Source organism: Dysidea avara, chromosome 4 (assembly GCF_963678975.1).
Source record: "Dysidea avara chromosome 4, odDysAvar1.4, whole genome shotgun sequence".
NCBI classification, from domain to species: domain Eukaryota; kingdom Metazoa; phylum Porifera; class Demospongiae; order Dictyoceratida; family Dysideidae; genus Dysidea; species Dysidea avara.
Genome location: NC_089275.1, coordinates 18,138,994 through 18,162,522, shown reverse-complemented (window position 1 = coordinate 18,162,522; position 23,529 = coordinate 18,138,994). Strand labels below are relative to the sequence as shown.

Genomic DNA, 23,529 nt, shown 5'->3' with positions numbered 1-23,529 from the left:
TCAACTTGGCACCTACAGTGTGATCATCTTTAATGAAGGAATAATGGAATTCTCTGAAAACATAGCAATTTATGTAATAGACTTCTGGTATCACAGCAAAACCATTTCTATAGCAGAAAACACTGCAGTAGTATTTTCCAAAAAATCATGTATGTGCCATTTTTGGGATCAGTATTATGGCCTTTCCACCTTCCATTTTCCATTACTTTAGTAACATACCATTCAATCAACGAGACTTGCAAGACAGGGACTATTTGATCACCTTTGACAACAACTACATCATTAACGGGTACTATAACATTAATATAATACCTCTTACCAATTGCTGCTGGCTGCCAGATTCATTATTTTCAAATATGTTTCCACTTAATGTACAAGAATTTTGTTAAATTTGTCAACAAAACTGACAATCATGATTATGATACGATATCACAAAGTAATTTTCAAAAAACAATCTGGTTTTGCAAAGATGCACAACATCCTGACTGCAGTGTTACTGACATAGGCTATTTATATGCTGACAAACACTCAACATGTACCTTATTCGTAATACAAATAGAGTTAGCAGTAACAGCAAGGGTCCTCTTGGTAACAGCGTACAAATCACATTTCAATCTGATGTGAATGAGTCCTACATCTCACCATGTATGATTGATGCCACAGAGAACCTAAAACTTGTCAACAGTAAATGTACTAATGTTACTTATGCAATAGCATTCCCTACAGAAAGCTGGTGTGCAATTTTTTTTGAAAATCACTTATCACTCGGATCATGACATAAACATATTTTATATTAGACAACACTCATGCCCACAAGGCTTTGTTAAAACAGAGGGAAAGTATGTGTGTGTGTGATCCAAACCTTGGACACTTTGGTGTTTTAGCCTGTAACATTAATGATCAAACTATAGTACGTCCTGGTAATAGCTGGATTTCTGCTACAACTCACAACAGCTCCTATCTTTACTATATTAGTTTACATTGTTATAATTGTCTAATCCATTAACTTTTCAATGCCGAACTCACAATGTCGCTTTAACAAATCTAGAGTTTTGTGACAATGAAAATCCACATTGTTTATGCTTTACATACTAAACCTAGCTTAACACACAATGTAGTTTACAAGCCCTATGCAGAAGTAGAGCATTTAAGCAGCCTAACATATTCAAGTATTGGTCTCTACAAAGTGTAGAATAAGAGAATCTCCCCCACAAAATCAGATGGTGAGACAACCTAAATTTTAAGATGTCTTACTGAATAACTTGTAAGCCTCTACATTTACAGCAATATTTTATGCAGCATGCAAAATAACACTCAGAGAGTAGTTAAACGCGCTAATTACTGTCTATGTAGAGTGTGTATAGTATGTTCACGTTGAGCTGAATCCTCAAAAACATTTAATAACTCATGGATGCAATTACACAAAATCTTGAAATTTCGCTCATTTGTAGTACTGGTTGATCCGCTAAAAATATTTCAAAATCTTGTTGTTCAAATGTTTGACATAATATTTACAGCCAATCAAAATTTTTGTAATACATTTCCTATGGAGAAGCCATATAAGTACAGTGTCCATTAGAGCCCTTTCCCAAACTTGTAATGGAGCCAAACCGTACGTGTCTGTTGTTGACTCCGTGACACCTTTGCTGTTACCAATAATCATCTGGTTGGCAGAAATGTTAACTCTGTTGAGAAAAAAATCCACTTTTAATTTTTAGCTGTTTTTCAGGGTTCAGCTCAACGTGAACATACTATAGTAGAGCGACACTACCCCCACAAAACGTTTGTCTCGAAGCCATAAACATTACGTTAACATTTTCGACGTAACTAACCACACAACTGACTCTTATCTATGTGATTTGTAATGTTTTTCCTTACCTGAACATATCAGTTTGTAACTGTGTTTTCAGTAATCATAATCATAATCATAATCATAACTGTGTGGTTTTGTGACATAAGTATCTAACATACCAGCTATACAGTTCCTGCGGTAGCAATAGAGCGACACGAGATACGACACAAGACGAAGCCTGTTACACCAGCGTAGCAACAAAGTTCTCTTTCCATAAGGGAGGGAAACTAACCGCGAAAACTTCTCATTACACGGATAGAAAGTGCAGCGTGGTAGAAAGTGTTGGTCTATTGGGCGCACGTGAACCGTTTCCAATCCCGTTTACGCCCTCTGTTAACTTGATCTGTAAGTATTAAAATAAATAATTCTATTTATATAATTATTATAATTTCACGGCATATTTGTAGCGAATCTCGTTATGTACAGACTTGCTCAACCACAAAATTACGTAATACCGGAAACAATAATATCACGTGACGATTGTAACACCGGTAATGCGAGAGCGGACTTTATCGATACGGCGATTCTAATGGATTCAGGACTGAGTCATAAAGGAGTTCACTTCACCCTCAGGCTCAAGCTTACCGTTTCTTCGTGTTCCAGCATATGTGTTGTACTGTGGAAGGTTGGCACACGTAGTACTGATGACCGGTAAGCTATTCTACAACAAGGAAGTAGGAGACTAGTGTTCTATCAGTGTGTTCAGTGCTTAACTGGTAAAGCAGATAATAACACTCGCAGTGCCACTCGTGTGATCTTGAACTATCCAGGTGTTTGCTGTCCTAGTGTGCGTTCAATTTCAAAGCAGTGTAAACTTAGTTTACTTGCCAACATCTCCTCCTCATCAGATCCGATGATTAAGGAGTTGGCCTTACAAGTGGATCTTTCCTCCAATTTCCTCCAGATTAACAGTTCTCATCAGGAGTTACTCAATGAAGCCAGAGCTCAACTGGACTCTATTCCTACGGCTCGCAAGCTCTACACAGCTAGCAAACACCTTGCCATTTCTAGAGAACTGACACTATGCAAAGAGAAGCTGGACACTCTCTCTGTTCAATGTAAATTTGAATCAAGTGCTGTTCTGGAAGCTGACTCTAAGCTGTGGAATCGACTCCTGTTGGGTTTTCATCCAGGCCAGCTTTCGTTTGTGCTGCGAGCTTCATCAGATACATTACCAACTCCGTTAAATTTACGTCGCTGGCATATACAAACTGGTGCAACTTGTTCACTTTGTTTGTCACCTCGTCCAACTTGTCACCATGTGCTAAATGGGTGTCCTGTGGCTTTGCAGCAAGGCAGGTTTACTTTTCGTCATGATGCTGTTTTATTATGTTTGATGTCTGAGTTGCAAGCTTGTTTGGATAATGTAGAAATATTTGCTGATTTGGATGGCAAACGTGCGTCTGACTCTCCTCCTGCCACCATTCCCCCTGCTGTACTAGTGTGTTCTCACCGACCTGACATTGTTATATATAATGCAGAAATGAAATCTGTTGTACTTCTGGAACTTACCTGCCCATTTAATTCTCGTGCTGACCTTTCTGCTGCACGAGAATGTAAGCAGGAGAAGCCAGAATATCTGCAAATTATTGCTGAGCTTGACCGCTTGGGTTTTGTTAGTCATTACCACACAGTTGAAATTGGTTGCCTTGGCCATTACCTTACAGAGACAGTAACATCTATGAAAAGAGTTTCAAATCTGAGTTTTTCCAAGACGAAAGCATTGCTTGATAGAGCAGCTGCTGTGGCTATAACTTCCTCTCAGAGAATCTTTTATGCACGTAGTAATCCAACCTGGACACTTTAAGTTAAGTTTTGTAGTTAATTATTTTTGTATGTATCCTTGCCATGCCTACGCGGATCTTATCTTTGTAGTCGCATGTGTCCGAGGCTCTGTATGTAATTTTGTCATTTCATCATTATTCTGATGGTTAAAAAAAAAAAAAAAAAAAAAATTAACATTGTATATGCACACTTTTATCATTACACTTAGGCATGATCACTGGAACAGTTTAACCAGCTAATCTTTTATGCACTTATCCGGGTGTTGTTCAGTATGTAATTTAAAACAAATATTCTAAGTACAGAGTCATATGGTGGGAATTATTCCTAATGACAGGTATGTATACCAATAGGATTATAATTTCAAGCTTCTAGTATAGCTCTGTAACCAGTGATAGGCATAAACTGATGTCACCCATCTGCCACACTCACACAAACGGATTGTGTGGTCAATGTAGTGGCCGGATGTTCAAACATTGATTCATTAGGTCACATATTAGTTTATCATCCCCACCTACATCGCCGTTTTACTTACCTTATCAAGGATTTTTTGTACCACTGGTGGCTAAGGGATGCCAATTAGCACCTTTTATAGTTTGTACCTTGCTAGAGAAGTCTAAGAAATTTACATTTTGAGTCATTTTAGCTAGCTAAGTAAACTATCTAGTTAGTAAAAAATACAATAAAAATCTACCCTCCTGCACTGCTATTTTGAGTACAGGAGGATGAGAAAGTTTGTGGCCTTATAAGTCACTTTTCATTTAGAAATAATTTATTTCTTCATAAGAAGGACTGTCTATTTTGATTGTATATCAGTGGCCTTGTGAAGTGTACCAGTCACATTACAGTGGTGTTGTGTACCAGGGGACCTTGTGAAGGCCAATGGTGACATTGTTGAGATTATTACTGGCATGTGTAGGCCTGGTGGGAGATGCTAGCAGTTGATTGTAAGGTGGAGCACTTGTGTGCTGTGTCATGGTCTTGTGCCGTTTGCCTCAATGATGTCAATGGTAGATAACTGTACCACAACTCATCAAGGGCTGCTTGTAATATCCAAGCTGACTGTCAACAGAGCATTTTAATTGCTGGCACCAGTTTGGTTGATGCTTGCAGATCTTAAAGTAGGTTGTATATACAGTGTGTGGGCATGTACTTAACTATTAGACTGACCAATACATGGAGCATGAAGTCTAGGACAGAGAGTAAATCATCCAATGTGGTATTCATTACATAGAGTAGAACTGATTATTGTTAATGTTGGTTAGTCAAAGCGTTAGGATCAGTTGCTTGTTCCTTTGTTGCAGTGAGGATTTTAGTAAAGGTTTGCCAGGGTGGGTGCTAAGATGTGGAGCTCATGGATGATACGTTGAATGGAAAGAATGAGCAAGAATTAGATGATTAGAAGGTAAAACCTTGGGAAGTTGAACCCTTAACTATACGTGGCCATTTAGGACTCCAGCTATGTTAAATACATATCACACATAGTGTAGATGTATTTTATGACCTCAGTAATAAGAACACCTCATTATAGTGACCATGTCAAGTACTGTATAGCCTAAATATTTTGAGGGACAAATATTTCGAGGTTGAGCAATGTTGCTAAAAATAAAAATTTAGTGGATTTGCAAACACTTCCCAAATGTATTGGACTATATGGAGGTCTAAATATTTCAAGGTTGAAAATTTCGCTGATAACCCCCAAAACCACGGAAAATTTCCTCCTTGAAATATTTAGGCTTATACGGTAGGTCTCCCTAACATAGTTAAGGTACACTTCATGACCAGTGTTGGGCAAGTTACTTAGTAAAAGTAACTAGTTACATATTACATGCAACTGAACTATTTAGTTACAGTTACATATTATTCATAAAATAAAGTAACTATAATAATATTACATATTATATTACTTTGTGTCCACAGCCTTAAGCTGTTACGTGTGAAACTACCACTTTATAACATGACATGATTGTGTTGTTGCAGGACAATGTGCAAATCTTGGTTATAAGTAAGAAGCTGGTGAATAAGCTTCATTCAGTAGGCTTCGTTGTAGCTAGGCGTTACTCAGAGGATAACTAACGAGATTAGTAACTTCGTTACTTGTAGTAATGATATTACATAATATTAGACTCGTTACAGTAACTATATTACTTAGGCAACGCATTACATTTGTAAGCAAAGTAACTTGAGTTATATACCCATTTTTATAGCGTATTTTGTTATATTACTTAGTTACCACAGATGTAAAACGCGTTACTCCCAACACTGTTCATGACCTCATTAATAAGACCACCTCATTATATTGACCATGTCAAGTAGGTCCCAAACATAATTATAGTGTACTTCATGACCTCATTAATAAGACTACCTCATTATGGTGACCATGTCAAGTAGGTCCTAAACAAAGCCAGGTGTACTTCATGACCTCATTATAAGACCACCTCATTAATAAGACCACATCATTATAATGCCCATGTCAAGTAAGTCCTAAACAAAGCTAAGGTGTACTTCATGACCTCATTAATAGACCACCTCATTAATAGACCACCTCATTATAGTGACCACGTCAAGTAGGTCCCAAACACAGCTAAGGTGTGCTTCATGACCTCATTAATAAGACCACCTCATTGTAATGACCATGTCAAGTAAGTCCTAAACAAAGCTAAGGTGTACTTCATGACCTCATTAATAGACCACCTCATTATAGTGACCATGTCAAGTAGGTCCCAAACACAGCTAAGGTATACTTCATGACCTCATTAATAGACCACCTCATTATAGTGACCATGTCAAGTAGGTTCCAAACACAGCTAAAGTATACTTCGTGACCTCATTAATAGACTACCTCATTATAGTGACCATGTCAAGTAGGTCCTAAACAAAGCTAAGGTGTACTTCATGACCTTGAGCCTAAGGTGTACCTCATGTCAGGCAGCACTATATTAACAATGTGCTTGTACTGGTCATTGTCTTGATAATAGAGCTACAACACAAGTATTTTGAGACAGTTTAGGATGAGGAAGAGAAAAATAGCTTACACTGTACTTGTCAGAAATGTACGAGTCTGATGGGTGCTGTGACAGGTCAGATACATTGTACCTGTGTGTTACAATCATTAACATGTCATCGCAGCTCATCCCTTGACCGGTAGAAACAAAAGTAGTGTTGCACTGATATAAGATTTTGCCGATAACTGATAATGGATGTTTTCAAGCTGATAAATGTAGCCAATCTGATATTGCACAACATGTCTATTTTGTAGCAATTTTTATTAGAAGTTTGATTGTGAAGGACCGATTTAGCTTGTTTACAGTGGTAGCATTGCTACAACAACAGCTGACAGTACATGGAAGCGGTAAAAGCAATATTAAAAATGCAACTTAATGCATTTGTAAACATCATTTGATGCATATTATTAGCATGTTTTAAATAAATACACATATCTGTGTATGCTGCTTTTTTTCATCTTGGCACCGATCCGATACCGTTATACATACAAAAGCACAGCCAATATATGATTTTTCTGATAACCGATCCGATTATCTGTGCAACACTAAACAGAATAGAAACAGATGTGTCCTCTTATGCTGTGTACACCATGCAACTATGGATGAGACATCACCATACAAACATGAACAATGTTTACGTACATGTATTTAATCACATTAGAGTAAAAGCTAGCCAGCCAATCCAAGTGTCAGTAGCTGACATGTTCTCATCAGTCTTCACTGCTCCATAACATCTGTCCTCAACCTCCATAGCTAGTATATGACATCTAGTGTTTCGTGTGCAGGAGCCTCACCATACTGTACTAGTGTAATCAATTTGAGGTAGTAACTCTGTTACCCTGTGGGTGATCATTATTATGAATAAGTGGATGGAATGTGTTTGATGGTTGACATTGTGTTCACACATCTGTACACAGAATAAATGGTAAGAAATAATCAAATGGGTGGGTGATTATACCCGGAATATATCACCCAAGAGTAAATAATAGTATTGCGGAGTTATTGATTGATGTGTTGGCCCTTAATGAATGATTGTATGAAATAGCATGGATATTTCATTGATTTTGAAAATATTTTCACTTGGTATACTGGCTGAAATGGCTAAATACACCAACTAGTAAAGGCAACCCAAAATAAAAAATTACTTGAATAACTGTGTTACGTACTTCACATAATCATTTATTATACAGGCTAAAACACTCTTGGTAGTCTTATACATCACCATAAACTTTTTAAAGCTCCTGGTGTTCATAGTCAATAAAATTGATTGGCCATATTTAAATATATTGCTACTGTAACTATCCCTTCCGTCATTCTTTCAGTTTCAAAATATTTTGCTCAAGTGAGTGTGGACAAACGCACATACGTAAACAATTTTCCCATGCCAACTTCACGTAAACCTACGGCCAACTGCACACCCACACACAGGCCAGCTGTTAGCATGCCACTTGGGAAGGTACAAACAGTGGACTGGATTACTGGAATGGACTACTGATTTTTGGTTTTTAATTTCATTGGACTGGTGATTCACTTTTTGTCTTTAATTGTCAGGGTACAGGAATGTGCTGTTAGTTGTTGTGTTAATGAAAACATATTCCTCAGAAATGCCTATGTACTCCAACAATGCACCCTATAGACCACTTACATAGCATAGCATGACTTGCTTATAAAGTTGAATGTGTACATTGATAGCAAACATTTTAATGCCTTTCCCTAGTGTAAACCATACAAAAATTAGATATTCTAGATTAACTGCATTTGCACAAAGATAAATATTTTCAGGAGCTTGGGATGAAATGATCTAGCTATGCATTATAATCTAATTACATCCGTACATGGTAGCTGCTGCATTGTGCAGTGTAGTAGCAAGTTGTAATAATGTGTACTGTGTGATGTACCACTACTACAGCCACTAGTCAACTACTGTGTTTATGTACGCATTAATTGGCTTAACATCATTGTATGTTTGCACATTTGGCATTTCTAAGAAATACTATATAATATATTGCCCATACCATACACCACAGTTTTGGGACATGCCAATGAAAACAAGTGGGCAGTTGTATTGAAGAAGGTGTAATAGCCAATGTGCTTAACAAAAAGTGTTGAAAAATGAATCATGAAGCAAAAAAATCCCAGTTCAGTAGTCCATTCCAGTAGCCCAGTCTAGTATGTGTATCTTCTCGTTCCAAACAGATGATGCCATTATACTAACAGGATTATTACCTCAGTAGTATAGACTCCAGTGGAAGAGTACCTGCTTGCTGTAAACACCTAATATGGAGAGGAACATACTTCATAATAACATCAATTGCTAGTCTAAACCTGCATTAGTGATGCACTAATGGAAACTTTGAATAGGAGACACCTGATGATGGACAGGGCCAAGCATGTAATGCATCACCCAAGATATTAACAGAAGGTTTTTTAAAAATGTTGTAGTAAATGATACAATGTATGTAACAGCTTAAAACAATGTAAGTTAATATTCTAAATAGTGGTGAAGTCTTACAAAGAATATTTCCAGTGAGTTTTCACTGCCCTCTAAATCCAGGATTCATAAGTCATAGGGTAAGAATTATTTCTTTGCCTTAAGTGATGGATATGATACTACATACTCAACCCTGACATTATATGTGACTGGATCTGCAAAAGGGTGTCTTACAACATTTTCAATTACATGTACCTGGCACCCACTCTTATTAATTGATTGATTAGCAAAACCCATTAAGGGTAAAATGCTAATGTATGAAAATCATGGCAGCAATTTAACAAGAACTGTACAGATAAGGCAAACTTGATTACTTGTTTCTCATCTACAAAAAATTGGATTTCCATGTGAGCAGGAGGTCATGAAATACTCCAAATCAAGCTATCTATTACTATAAAGGTTAGCCAAATAAAAGCCTTTTAAGAACTAGTACTTATGTTTTGCCACCGTCCAAGTGCTATTTGCTGTGCTGTAAAATGATAGCCAGCCTTCTTAGTAAGTAGGGTATAAAAATAAGTTTGAATAAATATCAGGTCTCAACTGAACATTTAGTGTAGTTATAATTTCTAACAATTCTGTGTAGCATCTTGAAGGATGAAGTAAAAGAATATTTCATACAGTAAACTACCTTACATGGAGGAACACATCAAGGAGACTAGAGTAAAACACTGAAGTTATTAAAAGAAATATGAGAATGTTGAACTTGTATAGAAATGATAATCTTGTATAGTCACCGGACTTGTTTACTGGCCGGGGTGAAAAGCCGCTTAAAGTTAAACACACCTGGGCCATAACTCAAGACAACATGGTAGATATAACATAGTCTCATTGGTTGCTGTGGCAGTGGAGGTAGCAAGTAGAGAGCATTACACAGACAGATGTTAGCAAAGTAAAGTGATGGGGTTGGCATATATGGCTGATGATGATCCGTCATGTGATAAGTGACCTACCTCCATCAGCATGACAACAAAACTTGATGGAAACCAGCTCCAACTACAGTTTGACTATGGTAATACTGCTGCTTTGCATAGACCATCTGTGCCTGCGAGTATTATAACAATTACGTACCATGGTAACGGTCACCATAACAACCTTATTGTAATCCACTATTGAAGTCTCAGCCAGCTGAAGCCACAAGTGTGGATTGAAACACTTGTACAGCTTCCAACAAAGAAGTGAATGCAACAGTTGGTTGACCAGCATATAGTTGTTGCAGTCCAAGATTATATAACAACAATTTACCCCCAGTACTGGCAACGGACGACCTGACAGTGCTGCTACAACAACAGATCACATGATAACACAGGACACACCCACCCACTCACCTACCTTTCTCCAATGATATGGTGGGAAGTCATGGAGGGCATCATAGAGCTGAAGTAGTAAGATGCCAAACTGTACTTGCCCATGCGATAGTGTAGACAACCAAGATTGTTGAAGCGACCAGCGTCAGCCAGTGATGGTGGCTTTGGAGCTGAGGTTAACAGCTTGACACTTTTACAATAGAGTACTTGTAGTTGGCCTTGAGGAAGGCTACATGTGTCACCTAGGTGATCAGGTAACTAAGTAACAAGTAACATCACAGTTACTAACAGCATTCTCAATCAATGAGAGACTCTTAATCTCCTTCTTACAGCCTTTGAGGTTCTTCTGTAGCATCTCCAGCCAAACTCTGAATGGTAATTCATAAATGTGCAATATTATACAGACAGTACAGACCTACACACATTATATACACAGACGTATGTATGAAAATTTGATCAATTGATTGATCATACCTAAAAACTGACGAATATTAGTTGGTGCTTGCTTTCGTGTCTCTGATAACACGTATTTTGTCAGGATCAGGATGTACGTGATTAACTGGTTGGCCTAGAAATTTAATTTCTGACTTGTTGAATTCACACTTGTCTTTGCTCATTATTAGCCCAGCTTACTTGAAGTATGTACACACACCTGGTGCAATTGCAACTGGTTATAGAAGAGGAAACAGTGTTGCTTGTGATTGATAACAGCAATAATGAAATTAGAGGCAGTGGGTAAAAGGGATGCAGGAGGGGATGCAAAACAATTAAGTTTTTGCCTGGCCTAACTTGACTTGTGAATAAGCTGAAATTTGGTCATGTTACACCCATAACATAGCACTATTTCTGGGTGCAATTTTAACATGATAGGCTGAACAGGTGAAAAGGGTATAAAGACTATTTGAACACAGAACACTAGTACCAGAGTTTTTATTATCTCTGGTTGTACCTTCACTGAAGAGCTCACCGGTCATCAGCACCTCGGGTGGCAACCTTCAGTAGCGGCCACAGTACAACACATATGCTGGAATACGAAGAAACGGTAAGCTTGAGCCTGAGGGTGAACTCCTTTATGACTCCTGAATCCATTAGAATCGCCTTATCGATAAAAGGTCTCTCGCATTACCGGTGTTACAACCATCGTCACGTGATATTATTTTGTTTCCGGTATTACGCAATTTTGTGGTTGAGCAAGTCTGTACATAACGAGATTGATTTGGAGCTAACTCGTATTTCGTGAGTCTTATAACGGACCCCACCTAATAAACAAGAAATGCCGAGGATCTGTACGAAGAAATCGAAAACACTCCTAATCACCATCATAGCAGTTGCTCTGTTTTTAATGATCCTGGTGATGAATGTGCCTAATGTCGCCCAGACTTTTTACGCTATTGCCGCTGATCACGCTGACGGTTCAGTAATGAGCGATGTTTCTCCAAGGAACCGCAAAGGGCGCTCTAAAGCATTTCCATCGTCCGTCGCAGATCGTGTAAAACTATTCGTGCTATTCATCGGACACACTCACAGCAGTCATAGTATAGTGGCCAGTGTGTTAGACAGTCACCCCCACATGATCGTTTCTCACGAATCAGGAATTATACCAGCTCTTATTCATACGCCCAGCTCTGCTACCAAGCAATATGTGTATGACTGTATCTGGACCAGCTCATACAGAGCAGCTCATGGTGGTAAAAGAAGTGGTGATGGGAAAGGGTATACTTTAGTTGTGGATAAAGAATGGCAAGCAACTTATGATACTTATGTTGATATAATTGGAGATGATCAAGCTCATGTTATACCATCTTCTTTGTTGCACAATAAAGAAAAGGTACAAGATATGCTGAAAAGGTTACCGTCATTAGTAGGCATTCCCATAAAACTATTTCATGTTATACGAAATCCTTATGACAATATTGCCACTGATGTTCTATACAGAACTTTTAAAGCAGATCGTCATCAAGTCTTGAATGCTAAAAATAGTAATGTGAGTGTAGCTGTCAATCCAGAAGTGGTGGATGCAAGTTCTCATCATTATTTCCATTTGTACGAAGGAGTAGAATATGTAAAGAAAGAATATAAGTTTGACACAATGACAATACACATCAGGGACTTTATCGCCAACCCAAAGTCAGAGATTGCTAAAATGTGTGAATTCCTGAGAGTTGTATGTTCTGAGGACTACATTAAGAAGTGTAGTGAAAAGATTTTCAGTAAGGAGTCAAAGACACGTTATAAGATAACCTGGACAAATGAGCAAATAAAAAATATTCGTTCTTTCACACAGAGGTTTGATAGTCTTAAAAGATATGAAGATTTTGACTCATAATCTGTGAAGATCTGATATGGGTTTATGCACACACTATATAAATACATGCAAAATACATATACAGCGTATATAATATATAGCTTATACACAATGTACATGCACAAATACATCCATACTATATAATGCTATGTATGTTACCTGTTTTGCCGGCTATATAGCTATAAGGCCTCAACAAGGTTATAGCTTTCTGCATGCACAACTTTTAAGGGCATTCGGTACTTGAAGGAAAGTAGCTATATATGTCAAGAATTTTACATTAGAATAGAGATTATAGAAATAAAACAAAAGAGGTTGACCATATACCTACTATAATGTATCCTTATTATATAGTACATGTGATAGCTATATAGCTACAGCCTTTCAGTGGATATAGCTACAATATTAGTCTAGTAACCATATGCATGATCTATAGCTAGGGATTAAATGTCTACTACTCATAGTAGTTTTGATTTGATTTTTGATTGGACTCCCCTGGCTTGTTCGGCATAGCTGATCTTCCACAGAGGAGATATATACAGCCTCCCAACATTTCTACTTGTTTGTTTACCTTAATTGTTTGTAACATGATTATATGGCTGGTGAACCAATGCATACACAAATGCAAGAGCATATATTATCACTGCCATTCACTGATATGCCCAATATTGGAATACGCTTCAACAATTTGGAACTCTTCCACAAGTAAAGATTCAGACTAAGTTGAAAGAGTGCAAAGATCAGCTGCCTGTTGGAAACTATGATTGTTGGAGATGCAGTGTCACTGTAACATCACCACTAGACCTATAACATGGCCAACTCTTAAGAAGAGAAAAAGAATTGCAAGACTGATAACCTTTAACCTTTAACCAGGGATTGTCATTAACATCAGTACCCTAAAGTGCCCAATACGTTAGGATCATTCTGGCATTGTTCATCCATAACGCAACAGAAAGTTGCTCAAGTAAGAGGAACACCACCATGGTCCATGGGGGTGGTACAGTCACAATTCTTCACAAAGTCTTTAAAGTAAAAGATGTCTAGACAGTTTCATTCCCTTAGTGGTGGTGTCTGGCAGACACCACCACTAAGGGAATGAAATCGATCAGATCCCACTTTCTCCAAATGCTTCTTATCTTCGGCCAACGTTCCAGCAGCAGCACAGCCACCCCAGCATGTATACCACTGCAGCAGTAGTGATCCCATAAACTTCACTGATGCTCCCTTGTGTATGCCTTTAAGTACTGTACTGTATGTAGCTGTCATAATATGAAATCCAGAGCTCCTACAGGTTTTGCATTAAAACGTAGAGCTGTGCAATACTGACTATTTGCTAATGAAATGCACATAGCTGATACATTGCTGTTCTGTTATTGAAATTCTTTAAAGAGATGATAAAATCAGATAGTCTAACTGATTTTGTAATGAATTTCAATAACAGAACTGCAATGTATGCACATTTCATTAGCAAATAGAACTATGCAAATGTATAGCTAGCTATAGCAAATTCTGGCTGTAGTTATGTGCATAAAAGGTTGAACCTGTTTACAACCTCAAGGGGTCGAAGTATCCAGGAAACTGGTATTCTATGAACAGTACTCAGCCGGTGTAGTGGATTGCTTTTGACAGAAAATAAGTAACTAGCTATTATTGTGAAAAACCTTCATGGATAGCCATGTTTAAATTTTAGCGATTTTAAATTCGCTAAACCAATAGTTTTGTTTAGGCCATGTATCTTTACATTATATTTAATAAAACTAACTATTTATGGGATGTCATGCAGGGGCGGATCCAGACTTTTAAAAAGGGGGGTTCCACTTTGAAATTGCAACTTTAGCCTAGCTGTATAAGTTGAAGACCAAAAAAAAAAAAAAGAAAGGTCATCACCTGCTGACAATAGCTGCCACCTCACCAACTATATTTCCTTCTTTATAACTAGATATATATAGCTTGCTACACTGCTCCTCAAAAGACTACTGTGACTGCTCTATTAGAGTATCTCGATTTGACTGCTCTATTAGAGTATCTCGAGTGAGAACTTTTCAAAAGGGAGGTTCCATGGAACCCTTGGAACCCCCCCTGGATCCGCCCCTGTCGTGGACTACTACATTCACAAACAGGAACTATTAACCTTAGGGAATGTGGTTAGGAAAACAAATTATTCAAAAAAATGTAGTGAGTTTTAATTTCGAGGAATTGCCAAAATTATCCGTCCGTACAAAGGGTGCCGTGTCCCAATTTTGGCAAAATTTTGTCATAACAGACCCTAATAGTATACACGAAGTAGAGCATGGCAGCTTTACCCCAATAGTTTTTTCCTCCTCCGGTGGAATGGGGAAAGTAGCCACTACCACAGGTCTATAAGCATTTGGCTCAATTACTCAGTGAGAAGTGGAGTTCCCCATATTCAGTGGTAATGGGCTGGCTCCGTTGCAGTTTGGGGTTCTCCTTGCTTTGCTCCTCGATCATGTGCATCCGTGGTTCTCCGGCGATCACGGTCTAAGCGTCCTGGTGTGCCCCCGGAAATAGCTAGATTTCGCCATTGCGGAGGGGCATCTACCAGTTCACTAACATTCCCTGGGCTTCTGTAGGTTCTTTTAGGTGTCTTTTCTGTACTGAGGCACATTCTTTCTTTTTCCCTTTTTATGTTTTTCTTCTAGCTTGTTTTCCATAGAGACGTGTGGGTGGCCATTAGCTAGGGCCAGAGGAAAAAAAATTGATACAAAAATGGCTCTGATTTCAGCTACTAGATTGAGCCTCAAAGAGATGCAACAATAGCATGGTGCTAATGCTCTAATAGAGCGCATGTTTTTGCTTTCGCTGAAATCATTTAATAGAACACACATAGAATGTTCTAGAACAATCTAGATTTTGTATTGTAGATCTTATTAAGCAAGAATTTTCATTTATATAAGGTAGAAATTAAGTGAAGTGATCAGCCGAGATATAGCAGCGGGTTCAGTGGTTAAGGATGCAGGCATTAGGTGTGGGGGGTCCTTGGTTCGAACTCTGGTGATGATCAGTTCATTTTTTTTGACATTCAGTTTTTATGCACCTTTTTTTTTGCCCCCAGTGACTGTTCTATTAGAGTATCTCGATCTCGCGATTTTACACTTACTCGGTTTTTGCTTTATAACTTTGTAGCTGTAAGTCTGTTGCTGTTCTAACCACCAAAAGGCACTCCTACGATGATCAGCCTATGTACACACGAATTTTCAAGTTATTCCTCTACTCGGTGTACCCTGTAGTAGGGTTTTCACTCAAAATAGGAAGGTGCTTCATTTTGTTGTTTCTGCAGATTTTCACACAGATTTACCTTTAAGATAATGCAAACTATAGTGCTAATATGTTATTGGGGTGTTTGCAGCAGCTGCTATCAGCACAATTTTAACATATGTAAAATTCAAAAAGTGGTCACGTGACCAAAAATCCTTTCATATAGGATTTCCACTACAAAATAAGATGATTTTCATGTAGGCTAACCTTAAGCAAAAACCTTAAACCTGTTTAAAAGATTGATATACTCTAATAGAGCAGTCAGATCTAAATACTCTAATAGAGAAGTAGTGTAGCAAGCTTATAAATAAGGAGATATGGTTGGTAAGGGCTAGCTATTGTCATTGTCAGCATGTAATGACCTTTTTTTTTTTAATTATATATTTTTTATTATTATTAATATTATTACTAGGACCGGGTCACACATAACCAAGTAAATTTGTTAACGTATTAAACAACCTGTGGCAGCTTTGTCTAACTGTGATGCATAATAAGTACAGTAGGACCTCCATTATCCAAACACTTGTATGCCAGTTTAAATATATACAGAGTTCCGTTCAACTACTCTAATGGAACATACACTTACTCTAATAGAACATTCACCTAATGAAGAAATTCTCTAATACAGCAGTCACTAATAAAGAGCGAATAATCAAGGGTTTGGATAGTCAAAGTCCTATTGCATCAGCTGCTTGTGTCACAATTGATGGTGGTCTCTCTACCTTGTCCCCATAGCCCTGATTATGCCACAAGAATGTAGATGTAGTGTCAGTTTGCAACACCATAAGACCAACTTTTAGCTTGCAAGTAGGGTAGATTTTTCAAGACCAAAAAACACAAAGAAAAACACCCACTTAATGACCTAACATTAGTTTAAGTGGAATTCTGATGCTATACACTAAAAATATGGTATGATAACAACATAAAAGCATGTAACAGTTGACAATATACATAAATATTTTTCAAGTGTTTATCTTTATCCATTAATAGTAACTTGAGACAGGTATTCCATTTATTTATCTTGCTACAAAATAAGAATACATGAAACTGCTTATTCCCACATTTGATATCCAACAAATACAGTTACATGTATAGTACAGAGAACCTCTCAGGGACATATTATTCTGAATAAAAAAATTCGGACTACCTGATGAAATTACTCAGCTACTGTACAAGAATGAGTAGCACAACTTAAACAACACTACATCGTTTTTGCCAATGGATTTTATTCTGGCTAGTGAATGGATAGAAGTACGGCTATTCAAGGGCTGTTTCAAGCTACCATTTCGCATAATCAAAGTAACTGTGTTATTCCACATGATCATTAATCACAGGGTAATACAGTATTATCCAACCCCCTTGGGACCAAGACATGTTCAGATAATCAAACCCCATACATTTGTATACAGAGCTCAAATACTCTAATAGAACATACATCATAAACAAAAGAGGACTCAATTCTGCTGTTCAGATAACCAAGTGTTCAGATAATCAAGGGAGCTAGCACTGTATGTCATTTCACCACAGGAAGAAGACTGATATACCATTTTACCCTGTAAGGAATGTAACAGTAAACTAACGGGTGGGACACTACGTATATAGCATAGTTTACCCCGAGATTTACTTCAGAGTAAACTACCATTTATTTGTTGGTCTAAGTTTTACATCAGAGTAACTAACAGTTACTAGTAATTGGTTTACTCTGAATTAATCACAAGCGGAGCTTATAATAAGAATTCCCTGTTCCCTGTACCATTAGAAAAAGACTATTGATACCACACAATCATCACCACTCACTACACTATATGCACATATGCATGCAGACACACAGAGAGTAGAAGAGTAGATATTCTGTTAATATTTTTTTCAAATTCCGTAGCAACTTGTATGAAACATGTTGGGTCAATCTGAAGGCTTGTTTGGGCTTACTTTTACCTAACCAATACTGCCACATCATCGTTTGGGAAAAATGAGGATGGCTTTTGGATGGGCCACACCTATGCCTTTGTGGTCTCTACTATACAGTACGATGTCAGTACTATCGAACTGTACAATAAGTGAGCTGACAATCATTTCTCTAGTGTAAATTCAGAAGAACTGATAGACTTTAGGGCCTAGCTATACATAAATACTAAAGCTTGGTAATATACGGAAGGCATACCTTAGTTAGTGTGCTTCTTAGTAGGCCATGCACCCCACCCCTACCCCTAAGACAATAAGGGTGACTGCTCTATTAGGGAAACTTTACAGAAAAGCAGGAAACATACTATCCAGAATTTTTTTAACACTACACCCAACATGAGGCTGACTATTAACAAGTAGCAACTAATTCTGTCTCCCTGCTGTATTAGAGTGACTGTTCTGTTGAATGTAAAAGAAACTGCACATGCTGCAATTCAGCAATCATGGAATATTTAGTTGTTAAAACAAATACTACATTAGACCAGTTACAGCTGAGGCTACTACAACTTTCAACAAAGAAAACCCTGCGGCTGCTATGTGAAGACGGCTACTATGGGCTTGTGTGGTAGCAGCTCATGGTGTCTGTATGGATTCACAAGTTACTGGCCTTGTTCAATCGTCCTTCAACGGTATCACTTATTTAAACTTCTCTCAAAAACATTATTTCCTGGCTTAAAACAACTCCTTTGCCTGGTTTCTGCTCCAAACATGTCTTATCAACACTTATACCAGCATATTCAGATACTAGATGTGGCTCTTATCCGAGGGCAACTCTTATGACAATAATTCTAGGCTGTAGAGTGGCCACTATCTGGGGGCAGCTATTGTAAGAGCCACGGCTATTAACCAGTCAAATATGATGAAGGTACAGTGGACCCTTGGTTATCTGAAACACGATGTGTCTCAGACAATGGTAAAAGTGTTCAGATAAATCAATTGTTTGTAAAACTGAAGTCTATACATTTATATCCAGAGCACTGTTGAAATACTCTAATAGATATACATTTGTACTCAAAATACTCTAATAAAGCAGTCGTTACCAATTTTGGATAAACGAGGATACGGATAAATGAGGATTGGATAACTGAGGGTCTAGTGTACTTAACTATTATACAAGAATAAATAACACAGCTCAAACAACCAGTAGTGTGTTGGACAGTTTACATTTAGAATAAGTTATGTAACATTTGGTGTGGTCCAAACTCTGATCAGAGAATAGAGGAAGTTATTTGAGACATTAGCACCCATCTAGCAATGTGGATACTACTTAGTGGTAGTTCAAATGGTGTGGTCAACTTGTTCAATCAACAATTGTTTCTTTGTTTCTAGTCTAGTGGCAGGGCATATTTATCATGTGTAATTGGATAAAGAGCATTAAAAACACCTCGTACTTTCAAATTTCTTCCTATAGTCAGGTATAAACTATATAAAGACACATTCAGATGTATATATGGGTTAAGCAGGCCAATAGCTAGTTAGGGTTCTCAAGGTTATATTAGTCATTTTGCATACAGTAGTGTTACATAATGCATACACTACTCTTTGAAATGTTGTATTGATGCCCATATGAAGATGGGCATGTGTATGTGTGTTGCATGGCTGAATATGACTTGCCCACCCAGTGCCCAGACATGGCAAAGTCTGGCTATGCCACTGCACAACAGTGTTGAAATGAAAAACAGATGTCAATTTTTTTAGAATCAGATGTCAAAAAATTCTTTAGAATCCACTATTTGTATTTTCATAGAACATTCATCAATTTAGAGTCTAACTTATGAGTACCTGAAAAAGAAACACCAACAGTTGGCCTAGAAATTTAGCATGGTTAACGTTACAGATGTTAATAGTGTTTCTATCTAGTCTGCCCCTCTACATAGAGAGAGGGTCTGTTAACTTTAGAGATGTCATTAAACAGTGATGTCGCAATAATGTTAGCAGGGGCATATGGAGGGGAGTTTCCAGGGGTTTCAGGAAACCCCTTTGGATTTTACACTGTACTTGAAACATTAAGAAATTGAAACTTCAGGGTTCCAGAATCTGGAATCTGTCATGGAACAGGACACATTTTAAACTTTTATCTTATTTTCACATGATAGCAACACTTATAGCATTGTTCTGAATTATGATTTTGGTGAAAAGATCGAGATACTCTAATAAAGCAGTCAGACAATACAAACTATTCTAATATAACAGTCACTTAGCTGTATTGGAAACCCCTTTTCAAAATTCCTGTGTACATCACTGATGTCAGCAAGGATGGTACATCCAACAGCCACATAAAGTGAGTAGTTCTCGAAAAACATCAGCAAACAGCTACAAACTAAAGAAAACCAAAGATTCTTTCCATATGGATTAACATAACCAAGATTTCTTTCCATATGGATTAACATAACCAATATTTTTTTTCATATGGATTAGGCAGCATTACCAGTTTTAAAAGTGTTACACCACAAATTTTGAATGTCACAGTGACCAGACTTACTCTATAGAAAGTCAGACTAGTTTCTACAGTCAATAAAACTGTGTGCAATACACAATGTGATGACCAATAAAATGAAGGGGTAAACATGTTGAAATTCATTACAGACTTTTTCTACCTTCAATGCTAGAGATACAGTCAAACGTGCGAATCAACTTTACTGGAAATAAAAAAGTGATATCATTGGAAAATCACTTTTCACATTATGTAGTGAAGCAAGCAGTGTTGGGAGTAACGCGCTACTTATGTAACGCGTTACGTAATATTATTACTTTTGTGGTAACAAAGTAATATAACGAAATACGCTATAAAAACAGGTAATATAACGCAAGCTACTTTACTTACAAATGTAACGCATTACCTAAGTAATATAGTTACTGTAACGAGTTTAATATTACGTAATATTATTACTACAAGTAACGAAGTTACTAATCTCGTTAGTTATCCTCTGAGTAATGCCTAGCCACAGCAAAGTAACGAGGCATACTGAATGAAGCTTATTCACCAGCTTCTTACTTATAACCAAAATTTGCATATTGTCCAACAGCGCAATCATGTCACGTGATAAGGTGGTAGTTTCACACGTGACAGCTTAAGGCTGTGGACACAAAGTAATATAATCGAGAATATAATATGTAATATTATTACAGTTACTTTATTTTATGGGTAATATGTAACTGTAACTAAATAGTTCAGTTGCAAGTAATATGTAATATGTAACTAGTTACTTTTACAAAGTAACTTGCCCAACACTGGAAGCAAGGAACAAACAAATAAGCTGTTCTAGCTATCAAGATATCTTTTTACTTTTAATATATTGCTCTACTTAAATATCCAATATGCTTGACATGAGAGAATAAACGTCTTAATGATTAAGACAAAATATACATTACAAGCATACAGGGGCCTAGACACAGGGGTACCATGTGCTGATGGATCAGTACAGGAGCCCTGGCTAGACTTACATTAACTAAAATTAAATTACAATACACAAAAAAAAAACAAAAAAAAAAACTATATCTACATACATGTAATACTTAAAGTTTACCTAAGGTGGTCTAAAAGATCCCAGCCCGGGGAGGCTCTAGAATTAAAAATTCTGTAAGAACAGGACACAGCAATGCGAGCTGCCTGCTCAAACAAGGATCTTATGGTTTTCTTTGGCACTTCACAAGCAGTAGCCATTTGAGCAATTGTTTCTGGCAAAAAGTGGCCTAAACAACCAATTTCAATTGGAACAAGATTGACAGTTAACCCAGAAAGCTGGAGGTCATATTGCAAGGAGCTATATCGATCTTCCTTTCTAGCTCTAGCAGCAAGAAGATGTTGCTGGGTATTAGTTGGTACTGTCAATTCGAACAAACAAATGGAATCATTAGAAACCAATACCAAGTCAGGCCTGCTGAGGGTGGAGGAAAGATTGGTTGGGATGGTACTAGGGGGGCTGGAACTAGCTAGATAACCTGGAAGGTCAGCGTAGTTTGAATGTTTCATCCTCTTATATGTTCTCTTGGACCCTTTCCTACTCAACTTACAACACTTTTTCAGCTGTAAACCTTCTTGTGTCGTTTCTCCCTGCTCCTTCAGTCGCTGTCCTAACTGGACGAGTAAAATTACACTTGGCTTTGGTTTTAATTGGCCGAGTTCCTTACGCACGTGACACGCCCACTAAATCTCGATTTGTGGTATTCTGTTCATCCATCAACTAACAATTCCTTTAACTCGAAGTGTCTTCTCACTGAGCTTCTCAACTGCAAGTAGTATCTAATGCCCGGTTAAACGCGCAGCGCATATGAACTAGTCGGTTGCTATAAGCTACAACCCGTTTTTTCAAACCGGTTGTACGAGTTCGTTGCTAGGGACTCTTACCGCAAAGTTATTTTGTTTGTTTATTGGACAGCGTTATTTGGAATAGTAAACTTCGTAATTACAGCAAGTAGAGATGAATCCATTTTTAGTTTTTCCCTTCGTGTATTACTTATTTCATTACCGGTGAGTGCATATTTTTATGTGCAGTGGTTTAGCCGTACATTATTTAATTATTTATGACGTACTTTGACGCTTCTTATTACTTGGTTATGTAATTGGTTATGTAATTATGTAATTGTGACTGGGCCTGCGAAAACAGGGCATGTGGGCACAAACTACACCCCATCACTCTACAGGTCATATCTCAGTCCTGGAATAGTATTTTTGCATTCTGTAACTTACATCATGATGTCAATTAAATATTTACTAAGAGCTGAAAATTGCAATGCCATAGCATAATGGTACAAAACGTTATGAGTGATGAAATTGTAAAAAAGTAGGCAAAAATCATGTGCCCACATGCCCTATTATCGCAGGCCCGGTCACAATTATTATTATTATTTTTAAGTCTTCAACTTACGTCTTGGGTGAAGTTGTGATTCAGTATCGGAAACCTCTTTGCTCCTGGGGCCCCACTTTAGCTCTTTCCCCTGGACCCCTTAATTTCTCTGGGGGGCCCTGGTCATTGTTGTTGCCTAGTTCCTGCTCCAGCAGTACCTTTTGACTTTAATTTTCAGAAGATATATGTCTATATGGGCTCAGTAGGCAAGTTATATAGTGCCGGCAGTCAAGTGCATTTAAAAAAACTTAGACAAAAAACCTAAGAACAGTGTGAAAGCAAAAAAAAAGTTGTCTCAGCAGGGGCTTGAACCCAGGCACCCTTACTCATAACCATTTTGCCACCGGTGCTGCAGCTACTCACCTCCTTTAGTTTCTATGTTATAAACATCCAATTGAAGTGACTTCTATATATAACAAGAGTGAAGAAGAAACCAAAGCTGAACCCTAGCCTACCCCTAACGCATTTGACATACTAGCTAACAAAATTATGTAACACTTGACTCCTTATACTGATTAGCTTGCTCTAAGTATCACAATGTAGCCAGATACTGTAGCTACATTCACTGAAAAGTTTAAGCAATTATATGCCATGATCAAAAAGTTATGAAGCTTTAAAGTTCAAAAAATGGGTCAAATTTTGTGTGTGAAAAAGGTACCTTTTCGCAAATCCGGTCACAAATACTGTTTTGCGTCAGTAAGGGAAACC

The 23,529-nt window shown here is 37.6% G+C and overlaps 2 protein-coding genes and 1 long non-coding RNA gene across 4 annotated transcripts in view; 2 read left to right on the top strand and 1 right to left on the bottom strand.

Annotated features, from left to right (window-relative positions):
* The first annotated feature begins 2,705 nt into the window (after window positions 1-2,705).
* Window positions 2,706-4,652, top strand: LOC136253617 (uncharacterized). The gene is made up of 2 exons (XM_066046283.1): window positions 2,706-3,467; window positions 4,554-4,652. Exons 1-2 carry the CDS (start codon window positions 2,706-2,708, stop codon window positions 4,650-4,652), a joined length of 861 nt encoding a protein of 286 aa, XP_065902355.1.
* A 12,244-nt stretch (window positions 4,653-16,896) lies between these two features.
* On the bottom strand, window positions 16,897-22,452 carry LOC136253973 (uncharacterized). Of its 2 annotated transcripts, none has more exons than XR_010700223.1 (3): window positions 21,989-22,452; window positions 20,172-20,287; window positions 16,897-17,036 (listed from the first exon to the last, which is right to left on the bottom strand). It is a non-coding gene; the product is annotated as an uncharacterized lncRNA (long non-coding RNA). The 2 variants fall into 2 exon arrangements; XR_010700222.1 differs by lacking the exon at window positions 20,172-20,287 and adding an exon at window positions 17,448-17,565.
* The window catches only part of LOC136253966 (uncharacterized), a 27,261-nt gene continuing 26,099 nt past the window's right edge, over window positions 22,368-23,529 (top strand). The window contains exon 1 of the mRNA XM_066046620.1: window positions 22,368-22,445. Within this exon, the coding sequence (XP_065902692.1) occupies window positions 22,396-22,445 (50 nt within the window). The 5' untranslated portion in view covers window positions 22,368-22,395. The remainder of the gene's footprint in view (window positions 22,446-23,529) is intronic.

Coding starts and splice junctions, on each gene's coding strand:
- LOC136253617 (XM_066046283.1), top strand. CDS start 2,706: ATGATTAAGGAGTTGGCCTTACAAGTGGATCTTTCCTCCAATTTCCTC. Junction 3,468..4,553: donor AGCTTGACCGCTTGGGTTTT/GTTAGTCATTAC, acceptor TGGCATGTGTAG/GCCTGGTGGGAGATGCTAGC.